This window comes from Syngnathoides biaculeatus, chromosome 3 (genome assembly GCF_019802595.1).
Source record: "Syngnathoides biaculeatus isolate LvHL_M chromosome 3, ASM1980259v1, whole genome shotgun sequence".
In the NCBI taxonomy this organism is placed as follows: domain Eukaryota; kingdom Metazoa; phylum Chordata; class Actinopteri; order Syngnathiformes; family Syngnathidae; genus Syngnathoides; species Syngnathoides biaculeatus.
In genome coordinates, this window is record NC_084642.1 from 4,055,653 (window position 1) to 4,081,145 (window position 25,493).

At 46.2% G+C, this 25,493-nt stretch overlaps 1 protein-coding gene across 3 annotated transcripts in view; it reads right to left on the reverse strand.

Moving 5' to 3' along the window:
• The window catches only part of sox6 (SRY-box transcription factor 6), a 169,531-nt gene that overhangs the window by 34,231 nt on the left and 109,807 nt on the right, over window positions 1-25,493 (reverse strand). For 2 of the 3 annotated variants that reach the window (XM_061813779.1, XM_061813777.1), the window contains exons 9-13: window positions 24,238-24,361; window positions 19,314-19,393; window positions 8,831-8,980; window positions 6,255-6,435; window positions 4,919-5,106 (exon numbers count right to left, since the gene is read on the reverse strand). In XM_061813779.1, the coding sequence (XP_061669763.1) occupies window positions 4,919-5,106; window positions 6,255-6,435; window positions 8,831-8,980; window positions 19,314-19,393; window positions 24,238-24,361 (723 nt within the window). The remainder of the gene's footprint in view (window positions 1-4,918; window positions 5,107-6,254; window positions 6,436-8,830; window positions 8,981-19,313; window positions 19,394-24,237; window positions 24,362-25,493) is intronic. The other variant, XM_061813778.1, reaches the window with a different exon arrangement.

A 25,493-nucleotide genomic window follows, 5' to 3' on the forward strand; every position in this document is an offset into this window, starting at 1 on the left:
AGTACTGCCAGTGTGTACCGAACAAGGCAGATGAGCTCCAACTCATTTTTTTGTTGCTGTTTTTTTTTCTTGACAAAACGTTATCTTTGACTGATAAATGTAATCCGCTGTCAATGTGGCACGCTCCAGCTGAGCTTTTCACCTGCCCGAGGACAGAGCGGCTGCAGCTGTCGAGCGCGCGTCTACGCGTCGTCGCCAATCAGCTCGTGGCGCTTGTTACAATATCAGCGCCCGCAAAGAGTTACGAAGCTTCTCGCGTATACGAAACGCAAACGCAGGGTTGTGTGCGGTTGCCACGTGCCGCCTACGGATGAATCGTGGTTGAAATTAAAACGCCGTATTCGTCTTATCTTTGAGGATGCGAAGCTCAAAACCTTATCGCACAGTGTTCCGACGTAACAAAATACAAACACGGTAGTTACTGTAATCAAGTAGGTATTCCATGTATCTTTCGTGTCTATTTCTCCAACTACTACAGTGAAGAAAATAAGTATTTGAACACGTGTCTATCAGCTAGAATTCTGACACTCAAAGACCTGTTCGTCCGCCTTTAAAAGTCCACCTCCACTCCATGTATTATCCTGAATCAGATGCACTTGTGAAGCATGGGGGTGGTAGCATCATGCTTTGGAGGTGTTTTCCTGTACATGGGACAGGACGACTGCACCGTACTAAGGAGAGGATGACCGTGGCCATGTACTTTGAGATTTTGGGGAACAACCTCTTTCCCTGAAGATGGGTCGTGGCTGGGTCTTTCAACATGACAATGACACGAAGCACACAGGCAGGAAAACCAAGGAGCGGGTCCAAAAGAAGCATATCAAGGTTCTGGCGTGGCCGAGCCAGTCTCCAGACCTAAGCCCAATAGAAAATCTTCGAAGGGAGCTGAAACTCTCGTGTTTCTCAGCAACAGCCAGAAAACCTGTCTGATCTGTGGAGGAGTGGGCCAAAATCCCTCCTGCAGTGTGTGCAAACCTGGTGAACAACTACAGAAAACGTTTGACGTCTGTAATTGCAAACAAAGACGATTGTACTGAATATTAACATTGGTTTTCTCAGGTGTTCAAATACTTATTTGCAGCTGATTTCTGGATTTTTCTTTTTAGATCGATTGCACCTACGATGAAAATTTCAGACCCCTCCATGATTTCTAAGTGGCAGAACTTGCAATATAGCAGGGTGTTCAAATACTTATTTTCTTCACTGTATATTATTCTCCATCCAAGAGACTCGTTCGATGTTGCCAGCTACAGGAATGATTCGTGGTAAGTGTCTCGCTTTGCCATCTAATCGGAACATTTTTAGTTAGTTCAGTTTGTTTTAGTTTTATTCGTCAATTCACATTGTCGAAAAAGTAAACATTGTTCCCTTCCAAACACAAAGTGAGAGACAAATCAAAATAGATATTCATTTTTTTTTTTTTTTTTTTACATATACATTGACCTAGTTGAGGCTGTTGGTTAAAAGTGTTAGTCGGTGCAATATTAATGAGCGTCGCTCCCAGTTCCTGCCAGTTCCTCGCAGCCAACTGGCACCGTGGCAACAAGCTAAAGAGAGGAGGACAGCTTTTTTTCCCCTCTTCTCTCTCTCTCTCTTTCTCTCTCTCTTTCGTGCTCTCTCTCTCTCTCTCTCTCTCTCTCTCTCTCCCTCCTTGATTGACTCATCGATTGAAGATATTTTTAAAGGGAATCCCTGGGAGTGTGCGCTCCCGCTACAAAGCTGGCCCCGCTTGCGTCACGGGACGCAGAGGGCTGCACGTATGCCGAAAGTGGGCAAGGACTTCAGAGTGGCGTTAGGGCGCACCGGGCACTGGCGTGGACCCGTCACGGCCTTCGCACCAACTTCAGCAACGAAGTGCGGCGCCAGAAATCTTCAAGTCCTTCACCCTGGACATGGATGAAAGTCCGAGCGGTTCTTAAGATGACGCTCTGTTGGTTTCCTTCCACCGCTACTTTCGTGTACTTCAGAAAAGCAACACCAAGGTATAGGTGAATAAAACAAAATGATCTTCTTTTCTTTTGTGGCGACTTCCGTCAGGAGTCGCCACAACGCGTCTTCATTTTGCGTGTCAATGAAGTGTTTCATTATATGACAGCATTGAGCTAGAAAGAATTTCTTAGGGCAACACAGCTTGTCCCGATAGGGGTCACCACAGCGTGTCATCTTTTTCCATCTTAGTCTATCTCCTCCATCTTCCTCTCTAACCCCAACTGTCCATCAACCTTCTCTTTGGTCTTCCTCTCGCTCTTTTCCCTGGTAGCTCCATTCTTACCGTCCTCCGACCAATTTCCTCACTCTCTCGCCTCTGTACATGTCCAAACCATCTTAAGTCTCCTCTCTCGAACCTTGTCTCCAAAACATCCAGCTTTGGCCGTCCCTCGAATGAGCTCATTTCTAATCCTATCCAACCTGGTCACTCCGAGCGAGAACCTCAACATCTTCATTTCTGCCACCTCCAGTTCAGCTTCCTGTTGTTTCTTCAGTGCCACCGTCTCTAATCCGTCCATCATGGCCGCCCTCACCACTGTTTTATAGACTTTGCCCTTCATTCTAGTCGAGACTCTTCTGTCACATAGGACACCAGACACCTTTCGCCAGCTGTTCCAACCTGCTTGGACCCTTTTTTTCACTTCCTGACCACACTCTCCATTGCTCTGGATTGTTGACCCTAAATATTTGAAGTCGTCCACCCTCGCTATCTCTTCTCCCTGTAGCCTCACTCTTGCCCCTCCACCCCTCTCATTCACGCACATATCTTCTGTTTTACTTTGGCTAATCTTCATTCCTCTCCTTTCTAGTGCACGCCTCCACCTTTCTAATTGTTCCTCCACCTGATCCCTGCTTTCACTGCATGTTTGTTTTTGTCTGGTAGCATGGTAGATCAGCTGATATAGCGTTGGCCTCACAGTTCTGAGGTCCCGTGTTCAGTCCCGGCCCTGCCTGTTTGGAGCTTGCATCTGCTCCCCGTGCCTGCGTGGGTTTTCTCCGGGCACTCCGGTTTCCTCCCAGATCCCAAAAATATGCAATATTAATTGGACACTCTAAATTGCCCCGAGGTGTGATTGTGAGTGCGACTGCTTGTCTCGATGTGCCCTGCAATTGGCTGGCAACCAGTTCAGGGTCTACCCCGCCTCCTGGCCATTGACAGCTGGCATCGGTTCCGGCAGTCCCCGCGACCCTCGTGAGGATAAGCGGCAAAAGAAAATGGATGGATGGATGTAATTGTCTCTGTTTTGATGTTTAATTTGGAAATGACCTCTAACTGGGACTGGAATTAAACAGGTCACACCCCGAAGAATTGTTCAGAATTTGCTGAATTGATCTCGTACTGATAATGGCCGCTTGAAACTGCTCGATAACAACACAAATATTTTATTAAGTTAAGTCGTGTCTCCCCAGGTCTGTAAACAGCCCCGATAAAATCCCGCAGACACAAAAACTCTCAACAGGTGTGTCGGTCTCGTGCAGTCTGAACACGTCACCCCCTCGTCGCCGCTGCCAGCGTAAACAGATTGTGTGGCAACAGGGAATAAATAGATAATTGTTTTACGATGTGTCAAATGTGTGTTAAATGTCAAGTTGTTGTTTTTGGCACCGGCACATTGTTTGTGCCGAGGGGCCACATCTGAGTTTGTGCTACGTAACTTTGGGGTGACAGACGCAGCAGAAATAGCGCAGTCAGTCTGCACTTATACTCACAAAAAATTGGACAGGTTGGCATAGCAGTTGTTTTTTAAATTGGCTTTTAATTGCAACCGTTTACTGGATATGTATCAGATCTCTATTCTAATCTAATATAATTGAATATTTTTCCCAAGAGGCACTTTGTAACCCGAATTTTTTTGTTTGTAGAGGTACCACTGTAGTACTATTGTATGAAAAAAAAAAACAACATAATAAAACAGGCATATGAACAACAGCGTATGAGGGGTTGAACGCATGGAAGTAAATGTGTGACACCAGGATTTGAATTTGAAATGTAAAGTGATCACCTTTTCAAAAGTTGTACTTCAGTGTAACTTTTCAATGTTAACGATTCAACTGGCTCCAATTCGCTGTCTAAAATTCACCATCAGTGCCACCAGGCAGGGTTACTTCAGGTCAGAAAGAAACACCCTCCAACCGCAGTCACGCTTTCTTAGTCACGTGACGTCACATACTAAGAAAGGGTAACTGGATTTTCTGGGTGTTCGGTTCTGACCTAAAGTAACCCTACCTGGTGGCGCAGACGGTGGATTTTAGACACCGAATTGGAGCCGGTTGAATTTCAGACAGCGAATTGTAGCCGGTTGAATTGTTAACATTGAAAAGTTACACTGAAATACAACTATTGAAAATGTGATCACTTTACATTTGATATTCAAAAACTTGTTTTCTGTGGCATTTCAAATTCAAATCCTGGTGGCACATATTTACTTCCATATGAACGACTTCTGTGCTAGTCAAGTCGGCTTTGATTTCTCGGTGATGTCATTGATATTTTTCGTAGTTATCGGCCCAGGGTGTGTGCTTTCCCGTCCAAATATAAACTCGCTCACTGTTTTTTTTTTTTCATCCTCGTTTGAGCAGGCTGCAACCCCCCCCCCCCCCCCCCGACGAATTCATCCAATCACATTCACGCACTCCTTTATAGATTCTTAATCGGACACTTCCATTGGCTCGCAAGCAATCTGAAATTGGAAAACACCAATTTATGACAAAATCACCAAAGGATGAGGGATCCAACTGTGTGTGAGAGCATGAATGTGTCTCGGATCGGATGAGTGATTCGGGCGCGGGGCCATTGGGAGTGGCCAAATGAGCGTTGTCGGGAACACGCCCGGTTCGTCTCCGTGAGCGTCTGGACGCGGGTTTTGGCCCACTATATCTGCTTGCGTGTGTAAATGTATTTTCCGACGAGCCGCGCTCACGGTCTTACCTTGTCAACCCTGCAGTTGTTGAGGCCGACCGAGGTGAGGGCGGACAGCTTCGCCTCCATGCCCTGCTGGTGGTGTTGCAGCTGTTCCCTCTGGATCTGCTCCCTCATTTTCCGGGCCTCCTGGATGGCCTTCATCACCGTGTCCTGGTCCCCGAACAGCGCCGTCGAGTTGAGGCTGGATAGGATGTCTTCACGTACAGACACACACACACACACACACGAGTACACATGGAGTAAGTCAGTGGGGTCTAAACTATGGCCTGGGGGCCATTTGGGGTCCGTCATCCTTTGTTGAAGGCCCGCGGCATAGTCTAAAATTCACGATTCACACAGTCCATGTCTTTTCCCTCCTTTGTCCTGTTTAATTTCTACACTGTCAGTAGAAGAGAACGTGAACAAATGTATGCTCATCTCTCACTTCCTTGTTTTCCCAATGATCACAAACTACTAAATTAGTCATAATATTTCTATTCATAACATCTTGATGAAGATAGTTCAGTTTTAGCTCCCTGTCACACTTCAGATTGCTCCTGTTTTGGTTCTGAACGTGGATATTTTTCCTGCTGTTCTTTTCAGGGGTGGATCAGTTCGACTGAGATTTAGAAAAAAAATGTAAATCCTTGATTTTTTTGCTTGATCACCATGCTGTTTCAAACATATACAATGGATTGGAGCCTCTATACATTTAATGTTTTTAAGTCATCAGCCTTTTGACAGTTTAGGTATTTCAGTTCTTGTAAGCATATCAACTCCTTGCCCCTGGCTCGCCAATTGACTTTGCCGCCGTGTCGCAAAACTGCCACCTGGCAAAAACAAAGTTTTCCGTTCCTCACTGCATTTCTGGACCAGTTTGAGGAGCTGAGGGTGATAAAATTTTAGCTGTACCGACTTCAAGTTGTAGACCGTCAGAATCTTCCTCTCGAGGCCCTTGAACGACCTGAAGTCGGTAGTGTCAAAGGTTTATCACTCTTCAAAGCTTTCCAATGCAGTCCTCCCCGGATCAAATTTCACTGGCTTTGCACAAACGCCTGCTCTCGAGCTTCAGTGTTCAGTGGTGGTAGTACCAGGCCTCGCACTGCTTGGTTTGCCAAGACCATATCCTGTTTCAAGAAACTTGCTACGGACAGCGCAAATCGTACTGGATCGCAGTCGGGGACAGAAATAATTGTAGCTAGGTGGAAATTTTTCAACGCCGCTACAAGTGTCGATTGGTGACTTGTGAGCAAAGGAATGATATGCTTACAAAAACTAAGATGTCAAATGCTGATGGTTTCAGGTCTGTCCGACTGCTACCTAACCACGACACTGAGAGTTGCACTGTAGTCCAGAAGCTTACCTAACGAGGAGCCACGACCGAGGCCTCTCTCAAGCGGACTGGGGATACCACCCTTGGTAGCGAAACTGTTTGGGTTGCTTTTGCAGCCGGGGAACAGGTTTTGTGTCGGGGAAGTCGGGGATTTGACAATGTCCGTCGTCTTCGGCCGGGCGGAAAGGTTGAGCGGCTGTGATCCTTCCTCCTAAAGTAGCGGGGGTACAAATAAACGTGAGATTGGACATTGTATGAACGGGCCCCCCCGTCCCTCCAATTTGGACTTTTCTCCTTGTTCAAAAGCAAATCCAGTATTGTAGTGCAACGCGATTCATCCTTTCCCTGTCCTCATCATCCTCTCGTTTGCCAAGCGGCGCCACTGTGATCTTCCTCACAGTTGCTGCGAGCCTTTGTTCCCACTAATTAAAGCAGATTCTGTCTGTCTGTCTGTACATCTTCATCTGGTCTCCCTCCGCTCTGGCTCCGCTCTCTGGTTTTCCAGAATAAATAATGACCAGATAACGCCGCTGCCAGCGATCAAAGACAGCTGTTCCGTTCATCACGTCGACTCGCATTATCTGCGTGATTAGCTTGTTTTCTCGTTTCGTCCCTCATAGGTGCATACAAGCGATTATATACTTTGATACGTTCTCGCCGGAATTTCGCAAAGGCCTAAATCGTGTCGTTCTGATAGTCGGAGGAGGAGAAATGTTTTTGGTGATGTACGTGCTGCCGACTGAGGGTGATGTGAAATGAGGAGCAGTCCACACCAATAAACCTCTCGGACATACACTACTGTGTATGTACATGTTACATTTTTTTTTTTCTCACTATTTAAAAACAGGCGGCACGGCGGCTCAGCTGGTACAGTTCTGAGGACCCGCGTTCAATCCCGGCCCCGTCTGTGCGGAATTTGCATCTTCTCCCCCGTGCCTGTGTGGGTTTTCTCCGGGTGGGCACTCCGGTTTCCTCCCACATCCCAAAAACATGCAACATTAATTGGACACTCTAAATTGCCCCAAGGTGTGATTGTGACTGTTTGTCTCTAAGTGCCCTGCGATTGGCTGGCGACCAGTTCAGGGTGTACCCCGCCTCCTGCCCGTTGACAGCCGGGATAGGCTCCGGCACTCCCCCGCGACCCTCGTGAGGATAAAGCGGCTAAAGAAAACAGATGGATGGATATTGAAAAATTAAAAAATACAGAATTTTTTTATGATAACTTGGATAAACTTAGAGTATGTATTACCTGCATATGTATCAAGCGAAAAATAGAAAAGTCCCCCAAAACTTTTGCGAGCACTTTAAAAACAATGACATGCATTTCTGCAAAGACCGCAAAAATCCAGATATCCTATAGATTTGCATGACTATCATAAATTGTGCATGACGCCGAACAGGGACAAATGCGCCGGCCACGTGTGTCGGTAGGCAGTATTTTGGCGTCCGTGAAGACACGCTCCCCTTGACAGTCCCGTTTAAAGCCCAAGCGCTCCCTTGTCCAAACATATGGCTCAAACATCGGCTGCCCCAAGGCCTTGTTATCGCTGTGCCAATAACAGTTTGTCATGCAGCGAAGCTGAAAGCGCACAAACAAAACTAAAGGCAATCTTTTTCCCCACTGCGGCTGCAGATGGACGGTTGCCACGATATGTTTGATTTCCGTTTCGACAATTATTGATAATTGTTTAGCCCGAAGTTCTTCGTCTTATTTCGCTCCGCACTTTTTTTGCGAAGTGACGACGACGACGCAGCATACGTGATCAAAAGTCAGTTGCCACGTGTGCACGGGCCAAACATCGAGCGCTGTCTCGCTGATCCAAGACGTGATTTATGATCGCTCTACATTGTGATATTATTCAGTTGAGCCGCTCCAAGCGGCCTTGTGTTTCTGATTAGTGCGGTGAGTGAGGATGATGTGCTGAATGTGGCTTTTCCTCTCCACGGAGGTCGAGTGTGACCGTGCCGCACTCGGCAGAAAATGCAGCCGGCCTTTCATTTGTTTACGTGGAAAAAAAAAAAAAAAAAAAAAAAAACTATACGCCATTAGCCGTGCGCTGCCAATATATACGCGCTTCCGACGCGTCGTAACGCCATCGTGGCCTTTTATGTTCCGGAAAGTGTTTAGTAGCTGGAGTTAGATCTAATAACTCAAAATATTCAGACGGGCCAAATAACAAAACTCAGAGGCCCATTTTCTTTATCCTCTGGGGGAAAACAACACATTTCACTGGTGTACTAAAAAGAAGTTCAGAGTTCCAAACAATATTCAGTACTGACATACTGTAAGTAAAAGACGGGCAGATGTCTTATACTGCTCCACACGCACGGACCAGAACGGGCAGCACAATCGAAACTCCGAACAAAACTCAGTTTTTATTTTTAATTGTACTTAATTTTGTCTCTCTTTGGCTGGGGGGGTTGGCATTAATGGCATGTCCAATCATTTCGATGGGGAAAGATAACTTTAGGTACAAGTGTCTTAAGTACTGAATGTGGTTAAGGAACAAATTAAATTTGTACCTTAAGCCGCCACGGCACAGTTACTAGTTTATTGTTGGGTCAGTACTACTCAAGGCCTTGGCTGAAAGAGTTGAAGGTTGTACCTTGACTTGAGTGATAGGGCTGGATGAACTCTTGTCATTCTTCAGAGAGGAGGGGGAAATGGGCCCGCTGGCATTGAGCGGCTGCGGGAGCGGCGGCATCTTGGCTCCGGGAGAGACCTGCATGCTGGCAAGTTGGGCGGCGTACAGTTGCTGTAGGGAGGCGGAGAAAGCCGCAAGATGTTAACATCCAAATGCAGCCAACATTCAAAGTTTTATATTCTGTCTTTTCCTCTCCCGAGCTCGCGTCCGCCTTCATCTCCTTTCCGCGTCTTTCCTCTCTTTCCACGAGGCTGGCAGAGAACCTCCATCAAGGGTCTTAACTGTGTTTCAAAGGCGGAACCCGGAGAGAGACGGCAGTCTTGAAAACCACACGGAGATGGCTCGCGTTCAGAATACTTGGAGCCCCTATTTTCCACTTATCACGGAGAAAGGTTTGCAGCGGGGACGCTAGCAAAGAGCTCTCGTAGCTCCGAATCAGCTACAGCGTATACAGCCTCCAATTTACATTTCTGGCACGATATTTAACCCCACGCAGCCGTGTGAGACAGTCCCATTAAACAATACTTGAAACCCAAAACCTCACTGGAACTGCCGTCGCAGATTAACTTAAACACGAGCATTATGAAGGCTTAGAGACCTGTACGGAAAGCACTGATGTTATTTTCCTTGGCGTTCAGTCACTTCTACGTCCACGCGTTAGTGACATTACCACACAAGAGGGCGGTTCAAGTGACCGGCCAAAGACTTAACAACTGTTCAGCCTGTTTTGGGAGTCGAAAGCATCATTTTATATTTCCACCCTGGCGTAGACTGTTGGGTGGGTCAATATATTTGGGGATAATGAGTTGTATTTTTCCTCAAAAAAATATAGATTTTGTTTTTATTTGTGTTTTAAAGCACCGCTAAATATCCTTCCAAATTTCATCCATGAAGCGCTGAAGTTGGCTTTTGTGTTCTGCTGTAAATTGTAAAGGTCTGGCTGACAAATGTAACTAATGGGAAACAGGGTCACCCGCTCACCCGCTCGCTCGCTCGCTCGCCTTCCACTTTGCTCCTCGAGACACAATGCACCCTTTAACTCCCACAACGACAAGGTAAGTCTTGTGTTTTGCTAGTCCGATGGCGCTGTCTGGGTGGGGTGGGGTGGGGGGGAATCCAATTTCTCTTCCTCTGACCAATCGGCTACCGATGTGTCATTTCCTGATTCCTGCGGCCGTGTACAGGCTTCATTTGTGCGGATGCCAAAGAAGTAACCGGATCCCGCCGGCCTCACGTTCGGCCCCGTAGATAGCGCTCAAGCGATAGAGACCAAAGCCGGACAAAGGGCTTTATGTTTCGTGTACGTACTCTATTTACACCTATTAAAGCACATGCACGCTCTGGCAAGAAATGTTATCTGTGGCACACGGCGCAGATTTGGACAGAGTGCAAATGGCCAATTCTTCCAGGGGACGTTGGGATAACAACAGCACATGGCCAACGGAAATGACAAAGTGATTATGTCCCCTCAATGAAAGCAGTGCCCCCCCCCCCCTTGTCGCATTCACAATCAGCCTTACGTCTTCCTTGACTCTGGGTCTCGTCTCTGAATTAGTCTTAGTTAACGTCAATGGTAAAGCGGTTCTCTAAAACAAGAAGTGTTAACAATATTGAAGCGATGTCGTAAAAGAAGCAAGAAGTCTGTTGGGCAGATGTTTGCTAGCAGACCCGTCCACAGGCACGTCCCCCGACCTTGAGTGGGAAGAACTTTATTGTCCCGGAAAAAAGAGCATAATTGGACCCTTGTCGGGATGGCCGTCGTCGGCGCTGATTAGCGGGTCAGTGCCACGGGGTGATGAGCAGCGCTTTGCCTCTTAACCAGGAACAGTCGCCCAACCCCCCCCCCCCCCACCCCCAAGAACCGGAGAACAATGCATAGAATCAAGGGAAAAGACCTACGCAAGATGTGCTTGGCCTGCCGCTCACTGCTCAAGGTCATAAATGTTAGCTTCTGGACGCTTTTTGTTCGCATTAGAGTTTGATGAATGACTATTATTATTGAAGGCCGTTAAGGACACAGCAGATTTTGCCAACGTTACGGCCGACGCGATACAGACGGCGGAGAAGTGACGCCTCCCCCTGCCAAGGTTGCTCTCCCTAAAGACATCTGCCCGCCGTACACCCCCGCACCCTCCCCATTTACAATTAATAGCGCTTTCTTCATATGGTAATGCCAGTTGGAAGCTAAAAAAAAAAAAAAAATGGAAATTTTAAAAAGGTTCACGTTAGCGAGAGTCAAGCTGAAAGTGTTGCGCCAAATGACTGCGGCCACCTGAGGACAAAGTGAAAGCCCGAGCGATTCTCTGAACCTTGAAGTTGTCGTTTCTCTTCTTTATTCCATCAGAGAATATTTAATAGTTTGCCATCAGCTACAGTGCTTGCCGCATGTTGCATTTTGTACTTTATTGAGGGCAAAATCAAAAACTAAATGACCAGTTATATAACGTAATTATGTTTATTTTCTTTGGTGTTCTTGTGCATTGCTTGCTTTTGTCCGTTTTTTTTTTTGTTGTTGTTGATAAACTTTCAGTTTCTCATCAGGAAACTCCCGAATTAAATCAGAGGTCCTCCTTATGAGCTCGCTATTCCCTCTCCCAATTTAGCGCAAGCGATGTGAGCGAGCGTGGATTCGAAATGAGTGCGGCGTGCACAAGGTCAGCCTGTTAGCCCGCGCTAATTAAAAACAAGCCCCTCGAGTTGCAGCAGAGGTTAAAGAGGATACGCACTTTTCTTTGCCGCTCGCGACATTAAACTTAAATTAGACCCTATGCCGATTATGTTGGATAAAACTTAAGTTCAATAGATGACGGGAATTAAAGCACAAAGTTACGTTGATTCGGTCAAATATCAAAATGATTGAGGACGCAATTCATACGTAGCTCTGAATCCCATCCTACGTGTAATATAATTTTGCACATAGACATATGCCACGAAAGACAAAAAAAAAAAAAAATTCTGTAGAAAAACAAATGAGACAGTTGTTTTGCTTCGAGGAAGGCTCAGCGGCTCAGTGTGGCAATAACGCGCGTCGGAAAACGGAGTGGCAGATATTTGTCACACTTGGCGCCGGCGGCGGCGGCGATGATGCCGCGTTCCACGTGCACCACCGCGGCCCGCGACGCCGTGAAAGCGAAACGGCCAACACTTTGCCTTGAAAGCGTCACAATTGCTCCCGGCGATGAACATCCAGCGCGCTTGATACGCCGTGAGCATTCGCCAATATTTTGCCATGCTATCATAATTACACACTGGCTCTTTGTGTGTGTGTGTGTGTGTGTGTGTGTGTGTGCGAACGTCTGGTTCACCTCTGCCTGGCCTGGACATTGGGCACTGGGCTGGATATGAGGGCATTAACTGTGCTTGAGCGCACGTCGCCATTTAAAAGGCAGAACAGCGCCAGCCCTGTTTGCCACAAGGCTTGTACAGGCTCATTGCCCAGGGCAAAGCAGGCAGGCTGACCCGGGCTAGGCCCAGATGTCAAGAGTGGAAGATGGCGTCCTGGTGCACTGTGCCGATGCTTTCCAGTATGGCCCAACATCTGTCTCGTCTGCTGGCACCCAACCTGCTCCCCATCTTTCTTCTTTTCGCCATTTCGAGTTCTCCGTCTATCTGTGTATAGCGCAGCGGTGCCTCGAGGTGCGCATTGAAATCGTCCATTGACCGCAGTTTTTGTCACCCGGCATCACGTGAACGGCCGTTATGCTGCTCCCGCTGGCGTCCCCAACTTGGCCACCTGGGGACAGTATACGACGGCTGGATCTGCTTGTGTTTATTGAGATTTTATGAATCACATTTCACTTCTTGGCAGAGCTGCCCGGTAGCAGCGGAAAATCATATAGCAATGGGGTGTGTCCTTTCTTGTAGAAAGAAAGTGAGATGTCTCATATCCTCACAGGTGATCAGTACGGCATTAATATTTGTCTTTCTACGCAGAGGATAAAGATTATACCACTGAACAGTTACATTGTCAGTCGATATCAGGGCTCAGCAACCTTTTTGAGGCCGAGGGCTACTTCGTGAGCACCGATCGTATGAAGCACTAAGCAAATTTCATACTCCGTTGATTACACGTACATAAAACATTTTCGTTTTAATTTACTGTAGTTCATGACATTACAGGTATTTTTAAAATTTTAACTCAAATAAGCAAGTCAGATCCAGAATTTAAATAACAAATAATAGTAACAAGTTGTGGGCTACGGTATTTTTAGAACATACCTCGCCGGCGCCTTATATGGTCCTCGCGGGCTACCATTCGCCCGCGGGCACCATGTTGGTGACCCCTGGTCTATATCTTCAAGCCACTGTTAGAAGGTTAAAGCACGGTGATAAATGTGCTAAGTGTTAGCAGAGTGACCGGCTAAGATGCTGTATGTGCTTGTTTTGAATATACAACGTGTACTGTATTTTCCGCGTACCTAAAAGCCTTTAATTCTCTCAAAAGCCGACGGTGCGCCTTATAATCCAGTGCGGCTTATATACGGATCAATATTGAGCCTTTAGTGCAGCTCCATCTAATGGATGCCAGCCTCTGCTGTACCGTCGATTGTTCGCCCATTATAATCCGGTGCGCCTTATAATGTGGTGCGCATTATATATGGAAAAAAAGTTTTAAAATATGCCATTAGTTGGAGGTGCGCCTTATAATGCGGTGCGTAAAATGGGCTAATTGTTTTTGTATATCGAGGAAGTTTTCTCCCTTGTGTCTCAAGACGCCGATGTATATTTTTAGGTCTCCCTCTTTCCATTTTTCTCCACACAAACACGACTCTTCTCTCGAAGTCGGCTGCGCGAAGGGCTCTCCGGGGCTCCAGGCCCCGGAGCCAGCCTTCCAATTCTGCGCCGCTCACAGCATTAGCCGCTCTATCTGTCCATCTGTCCCTCTGTTCAGCACAGCCTCCATCCAGCTGCTCACCTTAGCCACCCTATTAGCCAGCCCCAACCATACGCAGCTAGCATTGCCACGCTGCTCGGGGTTACCTTCAAAGACTGGCCTCCTCTACTCATAAACACAGAAACAGCTGCTCTCTACAGTATGTCGCTTCTCCGTGTCCTGCCCTCCTCTCCCGCCGTCTCTCTTTCAAAGTCAAAAGTGCTTCACTTGTTAATGATGGAATCTTCCTTCACATCTGAGCTGCACAGGCATTTACATCCAAACAAAAGATAATGCGCGGTTTGATTCACTCCCACTTTCTTCCTGTTAGTCCCCAGACCGTGGCGCACTGTTTCTTATCACGCCGGGTCATCCAAAGCGATGACGACGGCTTCAGATGTACTGTATCTGGATCGGTCCCTGAGAAGTCAGGTCTGCTTGTCGCCGAGTACGTGGGCTGCATTTCATCTTTTACCGTTGGAGCCCAAGGGTTGAAATCTATTGTAAAGGCTCGCTGCCATACAAATGAGATATCAGTGTCGAGAACAAAAAAAAAAATACATGAGTCGCTAAGTAGCTCCAACTCCGGATTTAATTATTAATTGTTCTGATCCGATCACATATTTTAGTTGGTTTGAGCCACTGCTGAGAATAAAATATCATATGTTTTTTTAAATCAAATAATACGGATAAGAGACACTGAAGAAACAACAGGACGCAGAACTGGACGTAGCAGAAATGAAGATGTTGAGGTTCTCGGTCGGAGTGAACAGTTTGGATACGATTAGAAATGAGCTCATTTGAGTTGGATGTTTTGGAGACGAGGTTCGAGAGAGCAGACTTGGATGGTTTGGACATGTCCGGAACCAAGAGAGTGAGGAAATTGGTCGGAGGATGGTAAGGATGGAGCTACCAGGGAAAAGAGCGAGAGGAAGACCAAAGAGAAGGTTGATGGATGTTGAGAGGGAGGACATGAGGACAGTTGGGGTTAGAGAGGAAGATGAAGGAGATAGACTAAAATGGAAAAAGATGACACGCTCTGGAGACCCCTAACGGGACAAAAAGGAAAGGAAAAGAAGAAGAATTGAAATGAATTTGGATGCACTCTCTTTTTTTCCCCCTCTTAATTTGGTATTGGAAGATACTCAAGATCAAGCGACTGTGATTAAATTTCCAAAAATGGTGTGATCGGGACACCCCTATTAATTCTAAAGACGATTTCTCGGTAGGTCTGCATTACGTTTCTCGCAGCCTTTTGCTAAATTGTTTTGCACGGGCCTCTCATTACGCTCACGTCCCAAATAAATATGTCTTTTCGTAGAATTAGGAAAAAGGCCCTGCGCGTTTCTTCACTCAGCAGGATATAGTTTGTGTCCAGACACATTGTGGCACAATCTCAGCACAATTTCCCCCCCGTTAGGTGAGAGGTGTCGCTTGCAATCAGGCAAGGACGGGCGGAGACGCGGCCATTGTTTCCTGCCGAGCCCCCCGGCCTCATCGCCGCACTGCGTGCGCGCTAATGAAGAGGGGCACGCCTCGCCGGGATAGTTTACCAGCCTTCTCTCCTGTGAGTTGCGGACGCGAGCCAATCTGTCAGGAACACATTGAGTGAAATTGCCCCGCGGTACGGCCGTGCGCGCTGACAAGCCACTCGCGGACTGCCAGCCAGCAGTGACGCTACCGACCACCCCGTATTGACAAGCAAATTACAGTCGCCCGGCAGTCAAACACATCCGGCAAGATTCATTTACATCCGTCGGCGCCGAGCCTTTGTTACCTCGGTGGGTTCTTCTCGGGGACGGCTGGATCCCACAATGTTATGACAGGGGAGACTGTGACGGGCCGACACGCGCGACATTAAGACTGACGTTGCGCCCTGCCCCCCTGAATGGGTCCCATTATCTCGGCAGCATTGTGGGAATTAATTCTTCCCATATGAGCGTTTTTTTTTTTTTTTTTTTTTTTTTTTCCAGAGCTCATATATTGAAAAATGGAACCAGAGTAAATTGGGGAACATAACACCTTTATGTGCAGGTGAATGTTTGATTAGGTGTGGGGAGAAATTAGTCAAATTCTCAGCCACAAAATGTACGTGAGACATTACCGTCATCAGCTATATTGTTTTTCTCCAGTAATAGTTAAAAAAAAGAAAGAAAAAAAAAAAGATTCACTAAAAAAATCTTTTCACTGTGTACTATACAGTGATGCGTTCAAATACAAATATCCTCAAGTCATCTTTCCTTATTGAAATGAATGAAATGCTAAAACTCCATTCCAACCTCATGAGTAAAATAGCACTTTGTTAAAAATCCATCCATCCATCCATCCATCCATTTTCTTCACCGCTTATCCTCACGAGGGTCGCAGAGAGTGCTGGAGCCTATCCCAGCTTTCATCGGGCGGGAGGGCGGGGTACACCCTTGAACTGGTAGCCGGCCAATCGCAGGGCACATTGAGACAAACAGCCGCACCCACAATTACACCTAGGGGCAATTTAGAGTGTCCAATTAATGTTGCGTGTTTTTGGGATGTGGGAGGAAACCGGAGTGCCCAGAGGAAACCCACCCAGGCACGGGGAGAGCATCCAAACTCCACGCAGGCGGGTCTGGGATTGAACCCAGGACCTCAGAACTGTGAGGCCAACACTTTACAATCCAATCCACCGTGCCACCCACTCTATAATATAAAATTCTCGGCAACAACATAATTAATTGCAATGTAAACAATTAGACATTTCATGATTAATTTTGACGCCATTGGCAGATACAAAGAAAGATGATTTTACAACTAGTGTGACTCAGTAAGATGGACTAGTAGTCCTCATTTTATGGAGTGGATAAAAAATATAAGCCTACAAGTATTGTTATTTTGCCTGTTTACATGTTGCTGCACCATTTGTATTCGTGTATCAACCTCTCAACGCACTATAACAACAACTCGTGAATGCTACCCATGAGCTCGTTTATAGCATTTCCCATTGCGTTAGCATTTACATAGCAAAGTTCACAATTTTGTTTTTATGTTTAGTTTGAAAAACTTCAACTGGCAATAAACAGCTTGAAGCTTCTTCTTCTTTTTTTTTTAAGATGTTCGCTATCTGCCCAGCTGCTCCATCTGTCTCGAATAGCTCCTACGTCAGGTCACTCGTATCTCAAAGCACCACTGGACTCATGTCGATATATTCCTCCACTTTCTCCACAGGATGCATTTCCATACATTTCGGTTCTGAAGAAATAACGTTGCGGCTATTAAGGCAAACCCAAATGCAAGTTTTAATCACAGGATCCCGTCGCGCTGTCCTCGGAGGAGTCGCGCCAGTCACGTGGTTTGCTGGTCCCAGCTGTGTCGAAAAGGGCATGTTTGATTTGCCTTGCTGTTTTAAGGGGAGTCTCGGTGCAGGGTAAATAGCAGAAAGCATTTGGAATATATGACGGGCTGACAGTCTTCACTTAATGGGAAATGCACCTCTTTTTGTTGACTATGTTCACGAAAGGTCAGCCAAGTCACGGTCTTCGAGGCGCTGCTTTAGCCCATTCCCAGGGTTAGATACATATTCGCAATTAATGACTCGATCGGTCTTCCCTCTTCACCCTAACCTTCAGATATACGCCGGTCTCATTTGACCTCGCCGCTCTATAAATAGACAGAGCGCGCCCGTTTGAACCAGCGGTTCTTTCCGACGGGCCCAAGGCGCACACCGTTCAAAACCGAACCGCTACCGCAGGTCCAAGACACAAATCCACTTGGGCAGCCTCCCTTCAAATGCAAGCGGAGCTCGGCGAACACCTTACACGCCTCTGATCGCGCTTCTCATGGGTGCATAATGACACGGGGGCTCTAAGGAGCCAGCTGCAAGCGCTGTTTCAACTTGCCAAGGCTCGTTAACACTGACAGCGGTTGCCTCCGAAGGACAAATGACACATATATCAGTGTGCAAAGAGTCCCCCCCCCCCCCTCCCACCACACCCAACCACCACCTCTTTCCTCAGCTCTCTTGTTTAAGCTTCACTTGCTTATCCAGTGCCGATGAGTATCCTACAGAACAGCTTTGCACAACCTTTACTGTCGTGACTGGAAGTGTCTGCATAACTTCAACAACAAGTCCTGGCACTGGACCAGATATTGTTAAGCGGTCTCCCAACAGTTTTCTTTTATTAAAAAAGATAAAAATGTCGAATTACAGTCGTTCCCACTGGAGCTGCAGCACAGTTTGTGTTCAAATAACTTTTGCTTAAAGGGTAACAAAACGACTGCGTGGATGCTAATTGTTAGCATGTGTGCGTACGGAGTTTCCAATTGTGTTAGCATAAAGGGAACCATGTGGTTGTTTGAAATACACGACGTGTAATTATGATTGTTTTGTGTTTACTTTGACAGCGAGAGTGGCAAGAAACAAGCTTGAAGTCTCTTTTTTGAGGAATATTTACCAATTCTATCGGCCTAAATATAGTCAGCTGTCAGTCTGGTTTCTCAAGGCACCACTGTAATGTTACTGGACTGGATGTCGTTAAGCGGTCTCCCAACAGTTTTCTTTTATCAAAAAAGATAAAAATGTTGAATTACAGTAGTTCCCACAGGAATTTTAGCACAGTTTGTGTTCAAATATGCTTTTCTTAAAGAGTAACAAAACGACTGCGTGGATGCTAATTGTTAGCATGTGCGCGTACGGAGTTTCCAATTGTGTTAGCATAAAGGGAACCATGCGTTTGTTTTAAATACACGACATGTAATTATTATTGTTTTGAGAGTGGCAAGAAATAGCTTGAAGTCTCTTTTTTGAAGAATCTTTAGCAATTCTATCGGCCAGTCTGGTTTCTAAAGGCACCACTGTAATGTTACTGGACTGGATGTTGTTATGCAGTCTCACAATAGTTTTCTTCTGCAAGAAAACGTGAAAGGAGATCGTCACAATGATCCCGATCACTCGGCCGCAAAGCTCACGTGTGAGAAGCTCAGCCGACAGTTGAATGTACCATAGAATGTGAAGGAAAGAAGCTAGATAATCATCTATATTAAACTTTGTGGCCTCGGGTTAGGCCCTGAACCGGGTTCAGCTTTGTCTTATTTCAATGCCGTGCGAGAAACAACCGGGAGCTCGGTTCTATAGGGCCCGGAGCCTTTCCCAACATTTTCTTTGCGCACACACAACCTGATACGCTCGCACGGCTCCCTCCTTTTGTTCCCCCCCAACATAGATATGAGAAGCTGATAGCAGAACTATGTCAGTGGGTTTACAAGATAAAATGCAATAAGAAAGAATCTTTGCTCACACTGTCGATTGCCCCCTGATACATTTACTGGGAGGGCATTAAGGCAGCCAAAGTGATTCTCATTCCCTCTGATAACTATTATCTTCGTACCACCTCTGTCGGGGAAGGCCAGAGAGGATAAAGCCTCTATAAAACTGGACGAATTACATATGTAATATGATGAGCATATGTGTGCGGGGGTGGGAGGCCTCCAGGATTATTTAGTGTGCAGCTCATTACTTAGCATACAGCCGCTTAGCCGTCCTTTCTGCCCAAGGCTCGGCGGCGTCCCGAGCATTCTTTGACGTGGAACGGTACATACCTGGAGCTGGAGGGGGCTGAGTCCTGACGCTGCCGCGGCGGCCATTGTGGAGGGAATGAACTGCACGGGGTAGTTATCACCTGTCAGCGAGAGACAACAATGTATACAGGTTGAGACAATGAGCTGGCCCACAGCGCCCGGGCAAGTGCCAACAAGGATCCCGGGTCCTGCCGCAGTGCATCGACGCGGCCGTGTGGCACACTGCGGCAATCCCTCATCTTCAAGCCCAAACGTCTGCACGAACAAAAGGTTCAACTGGTTTGACTGCAGCAGGATTACTTGGGAGCGTCACACGCCGTTCGCCCTCTCGCGAGGAACTCCTCGGGCTTGCGTGTGCTTGCTGGGTTCCCGAGTACAATTAAGGAGTTCCTCAGATATTCAATTAGCAATTATGCAATAAGGCGCAGCGATGCCTCTGGGGCGCTTTGCGCGGCTGTAGGCTTGCCTGGCTATTGTTCAGCACAATATTGTTTCTGACTGGGAGTAGAGTGAAAACACGTGTTGCAACCGGTCCGAACAAGAGCGCCGGGCAAAATAACAAGATTAAACAATGCCGCGCATTTTTATTTCGCACGTCACCGCGAGCAGGAATCGCTCTTTACACAGCGGGCCGTTTGTCAATGTCAGTCAGTGAAACAGACGGCCGTATGACTGATATTCACGACGAACGCTTAAAAAAGGAATTGGAATTAACATTGTAGATGTCTTTCTGGCGAGTTGCAATTTCATTCAAGACAAATGTATTTGAATTGTGACTCGTCAAAACAACAGTTAGAGGTGTCTGTAATTTAGGGTGAGTTGGCAAAAGCTGGATTGCATATATCTACAATTTTCCAGTTAAAAGCGATACACGAAAAAGGGACGCGTGGATCTCAAATTGAGGTGAACAAAAGATACCTTGAGCTGGAATTCTGATTAGTCATAATCAAATTGCAGGGTTACAGATATCTACAAATTACAGATATTCGTAAACTCACACGGTACGTGTCTGCGACTGAATTACGGAGAGCTGCAATGAGAAAGTCTGTAGACTTGAATTTCTAAAGTGAGTACATTTGTCCTATGGCTGAACTGACGCTGCAGATATCTGAAATGACAAGTGTGCGTTGGACGAATGTGGTGACAAATACGTGCAATATTTCCTTTCCGGGCAAGATGTTAGCTGTTAAATAAAAGGGCTCGCCGTACAAGCCGGTGCGTTCGTTGACTTCGCCAGAACAAGCTCAGAAAGATGGACGAGCGAGCGGAGCGTCTGAGGCTGGCCGGCTGCTTTGAGGCACGCGTCAGTGCGAGTGGGGAGTGGGGAGATGGAGGGGGTGGTGGTGGTGGGGGGGGGGGGGGGGGGAGTTGGCCTTCGCTCAGACGCCACTTCTCGCTGTCACTTCTCCTCACAAACATATGGAGCCATTAGGCCACAGACAAGGTAAATGTATGTACCTTCTCTTTCACTTTGCACCGGCCCGCTCGCCTCGCCTCGCTTTGCAATCTTGTACAGCGCAGCACAATGTGATACGGGACATGGAAATTCAATCCCCATTTAGGAGCAAATAAAATCACACGGCAGTCGTGGTTTCAAATAGTGCTGGCTTGGATGTGCGGGCTTGCGCCGCGGTTATTTCTACAACCCTCCTTCATTTCGGTATCGCTTTCCCTCTTGTCTCCCTGTGACGTAGATATTTGGGAATAATAAATGGCTGGATGTCTTTAGATGTCATGTGAAACCTGGGGAGAGTCATGGCCTAAATGAGTGCCCCGCTGCTGCTGCTGCTGGGGAGGGGGCGATGTGGGTCTTGGGTGTTTTCGGCATTTAGGCGCTTGGCTTCAGCAGAACGGGCGTCATGCCAGCTCAGTGTTGTTGCTGCAATGGGGATCATGTTTTAAACCAGTTTTAGCCATGACTTGTCCCTTGTTGACCCTGCAACCTATAATTCTTATGAATATAAAAGTCACTCCTCGGCCTGGTGCACGAGCGCTCAGCAGTGGTTGAGGTTGGGGGTTGTAATCCGGGTCTCTGGCCTAATAGCGAGCAGGTTCAGCATTTAAAAGCGAACTTTGACTTTTTGGAATTAACGTTGGGGATCGCGACAATGTTTTCCTCACTTGTTGTGATTACAGTTTGCAGATTTGGATATTTTCATATTCAAAAAGTCAAGAGATTGCTGGAATTTTAGTTTGTCTCCTCAAGACTGAATAACAAATCTCCGCAACTGAATTTCAGACATCTGTAATGACGACTCCCAAACGTACGAATGGCGAAAACGATACGAAATGCCAGTTGTGGATCGGAAGTAGTCACATATCTTTGAGAAATAGTTTTTTTTTTACTAGATAGCTTCACATTTTTATTAGAAAATCAACTATTACTTCTTCCGCCACACGTCGCGGGCGGAAAAGGGAACTGCGACATCATCCGGCAGGGACACGAGAGCCGTGTGTGGGCCCGACTGCTTTGATATCGGCGTAGATGGTCTGGAAAGTCCTATTTGTTTAAGAGATGAGCCGCTGTGCTTGTCTGGCGTACAATAGCAGGCCATTGAGCACAGCCGGTGGACGGGGTGATGACTTACCGCCGCGGTGCTCGAGTGATTTTGTCGCCGTGCGGGCACGACGGGGCCGGGGGGGTCATAATCAGTGGTCTCATAATGATAACATCAGATGAGTGCGCCTTAGCCTCGGAAGTAAATGTTGCGCCACTTCCGTCGAGGAGAAAGAACGTGGCGGCATCCTGCGTGCGCCGCAGGTGGCGGTGATAACATTGTCCTCTCCGGCTACATTGTGTGCATCGTATTGGACAGGGGGAGAAATACTCTAATGGACGTTTTGAAGTACTTCTCCTGTAACAGTCATTTGCAGACCCCACGCACCCCCCACCCCCCCAGCTATTTCTTCATCAGCTCATGCATTATGCAGCAAGCATATACACAGCAACCCCTGACCACGATTCCATAATAGCTTGTGTTATTTGAACTAAAACATTTCCGATGTCAACGCTATTGCAAAAGGCGCCGCGTTGAAAGACTTCCCCCTCGGGCACTTTGTTTAGGCTGTCATGGCTCCGTAGTTCCGAAATAGCTGACATTTCATCCTGCGGTTTTATAGTTAATTCATTAACTGCACTTCCACACCTTTTTAACGTAGCGCCGCTGCAAACCTGCTGACTTCTTTGGGTTTCCCCCGGCGCTCATTTCAGTCATATTTCATGTTCTGCTTCCCTTTTACAATACACGCAGGCTCACTTTGTTCTGTCTACGATCAAGAATACACTGACTTTCAGCTCTTCTACTGTTCAAGTAACATTAATATAAACAATAATGTATAATATATTTATATTCTTCGATTCGAATCCAAGTGTTTACTGCCACTGACGATAATCTAGTACGTTTTTCAAAGGGGAGCCATGGCAGAGGGTCTCGCCCAGCTCGTAAACTGCAGTAACGACTAAGAGATCGCTGTAGGCGACGTTGCATTTCTGCAGATAATAAATTTGAAGCGGTGAATCTCATCTTCGATTGTGAGCGAGAGAAATGTTTAGTACGTACAGTAACATGTTGGGTGTAAACGGTATGCGTGAGTATGCGGTTTACAAAGTGATTGATGAACGCCACCTGAAAGAGTCACTGTGGTGAGTCAAAGTCGATCTAGACATGTTTCATAGGTTTACATGTGTAAAACAAATACTATTTTTGTCATCAAAAGTCCCATTCTCGGTCTTGTTTTTGTTTTTTTTACAGTTTCAGGTCTCACGATGACCCCAAATGTCGGCATCAAAGTCACTGCTTTCCGTTTTGGTCAATTATTGAAAAAAAAAAAAAAACATCCCATTGGTGATTAATCAGTAAAGAAAGGATAAAACTCGGAAGAAACTTTTTACGGTGGAAGAGAAACGTGTCTTGCTTCTCTTTGTCGGTTCGGTGGCTATTTTACCATCGAAGACAATATTCGGCAACTCGAAATGCTTCGTGACTACTGGCAATATAGTCGACCCCCACATACTGTTTTTTGTTTTTAAAACATTTTTCTTTAAATCCCTTTTCTGAGGGGGATCAACCTTGAAAATTTGCTTACATGCGCTTATTCAAGAATTTGTAATGTTTCTAAAAGAGAAAAAGATGTTTTCAATGCAATTTTTAATTATCTTTGTTTTTTTTTTTTTTTGTTTTTTGCCATTCGCATGTCATCTTGAGCCGCAACCCCTCTAAATGGAGACCTCTGCCTTGGAAAGGATTTCGGATATGAGAATAATGAAGGAAACATCTTTTCCGCACCTAAAAGCCTTTAATTTTCTCAAAAGCCGACGGTGCGCCTTATAATCTGGTGCGCCTTTTATATGTGTCAATACTGAGCCATCAGTGCAGCTCCATCAAATGGATCCATAACGTAACCCCAGCCTCTACTGTTGCATCTATTCTATGCGCCTTATAATGCAGTTTTAAAATAGGCCATTCATTAAAGGTGCGCCTTATAATGCGGTGCACCTTATAGTGCGGAAAATACAATATTTACAATTGTGATCATGAACCTTTGTTTTCCACAAAGTTAAGAGATTTTCCCTTTCACTGAAAACAATGGCGCTTTTTACTTGTTATACTGTGGCTCTCAAACCTGTTTCTTACATCATATGACCACGCATGATGTATGGTTTGCCATTTGAGGTTTTATGCCAAAAAATACTGTCGACGCACGCAGCAGTAAAATGGGACTCATTTTATTCTCATCGGAAAACCCATCAAGCGAGGCTTGCTGGCTTTGTCTCACTGACTGATCTGTTACTCTATGAAGACTACAATATCTTCAAACTCAATTGTATTAAAAAGGCATTTCTAAAACTCGAAGATGTCAGAGGAATTATGCGATAGTGCACATTTGTGGCCAAAGCACAGGAGGGATGAAAATGGGATGAAATAGCTTCAGTTGCATAGCATACCTGGCTTATAAGACATTCCCGGAGGGAAGAGAAAACCTTGCTGGGCGGCGGCGGCTGCTGCCAGAGTGCGTTGGTCGTGTGGAAAAATGGGGATCATGAGCGGAGGCATGTGACCCTGGACCTGCTGAACAGATAGAGAGGGGAGATCAGAGGGAGGGCTAAGCGAAGGCATGGTACGCAGAATCACAGATTGCGCTCGGGGTTGGGGGAAGGGGGGTCCAGATCACAGGTCTGCCTAACGCGTGCTGACAGGGGGGCTCTGTGGCGATGGCGTACCCTCGTGTCCTCTCACAAAACCTGGCAGGTCGACGCCTGCTCTTACTCCAAAGCACTGTTTCGCTTGAAGACATCAAAGACTGCACTTATTGTTCCAGCGCCAGCGAGTGGAAGTCGCAGCATGACTGAGAGCCTCTTTATTATGACTTCTGCGGAGAAGTACTGCAACAGCTTGCGCGGAGCGTCCGCTGACCGTGATGACTGTTGCAAGTGATTAGCACGCGACGTTTGTATCTCGTGTGAAGTTTTCTCTGTGGTTACGAAGTGGAAAAAAAAAACAAAGACGCACTTTGGACGGTACGGCGGGGCCTCAAGATTTTCATCTTGGAACGCTCATCTCCAATCCTCTTTTGCCATTGAAATGCTGTTGAGCCATTCCAGAATTTCCCCCATAAAACAATAAAATACATTTGTTTATTTTCATGAGTAAAACTCCATAATAGGCGAGGCAAATTGAAATTTACATACACTGTCCAAAAACACACATTTAATTTTTTTTTTCTCACTCTCTGAAGTCAAATGAGACGAAACCTCTCCTGTTTCAGGTCAGTCAGGATCACCAAAATTATTTAATTTTGTTGAATGCCACAATAAGAGGAGAGAGAATTTCTTAGAGAATTTTGTATTATTTTCTTCAAGGTCAAAAGTTAACATACTTGTCCTTCGTATGGGTTAGTATTTTTTTTTACTTTGTGTTTTCCAATATTGGGAGTACTGTTATATTGTCTGTCTATATTTGATGCTCCACCGTTTTGGTTCAATCCATTGCTTCAAGGGTGGTAACACGGCAACATCAACGCTATTTAGCATTAGCATTAAACTAGTAGACTTGAAGGCTAAACTATGTGGTTGTGTTACATACACAGTTTAATTATGTTTGTTTTAAGTTTGGTTTGACAGTAAACTTCAACAGAAAGTAGCAATAAACAGCATGCCAGCACTTGTGAGTCAAAGCAAAAACTTGGTAAAACAAAAGTTAG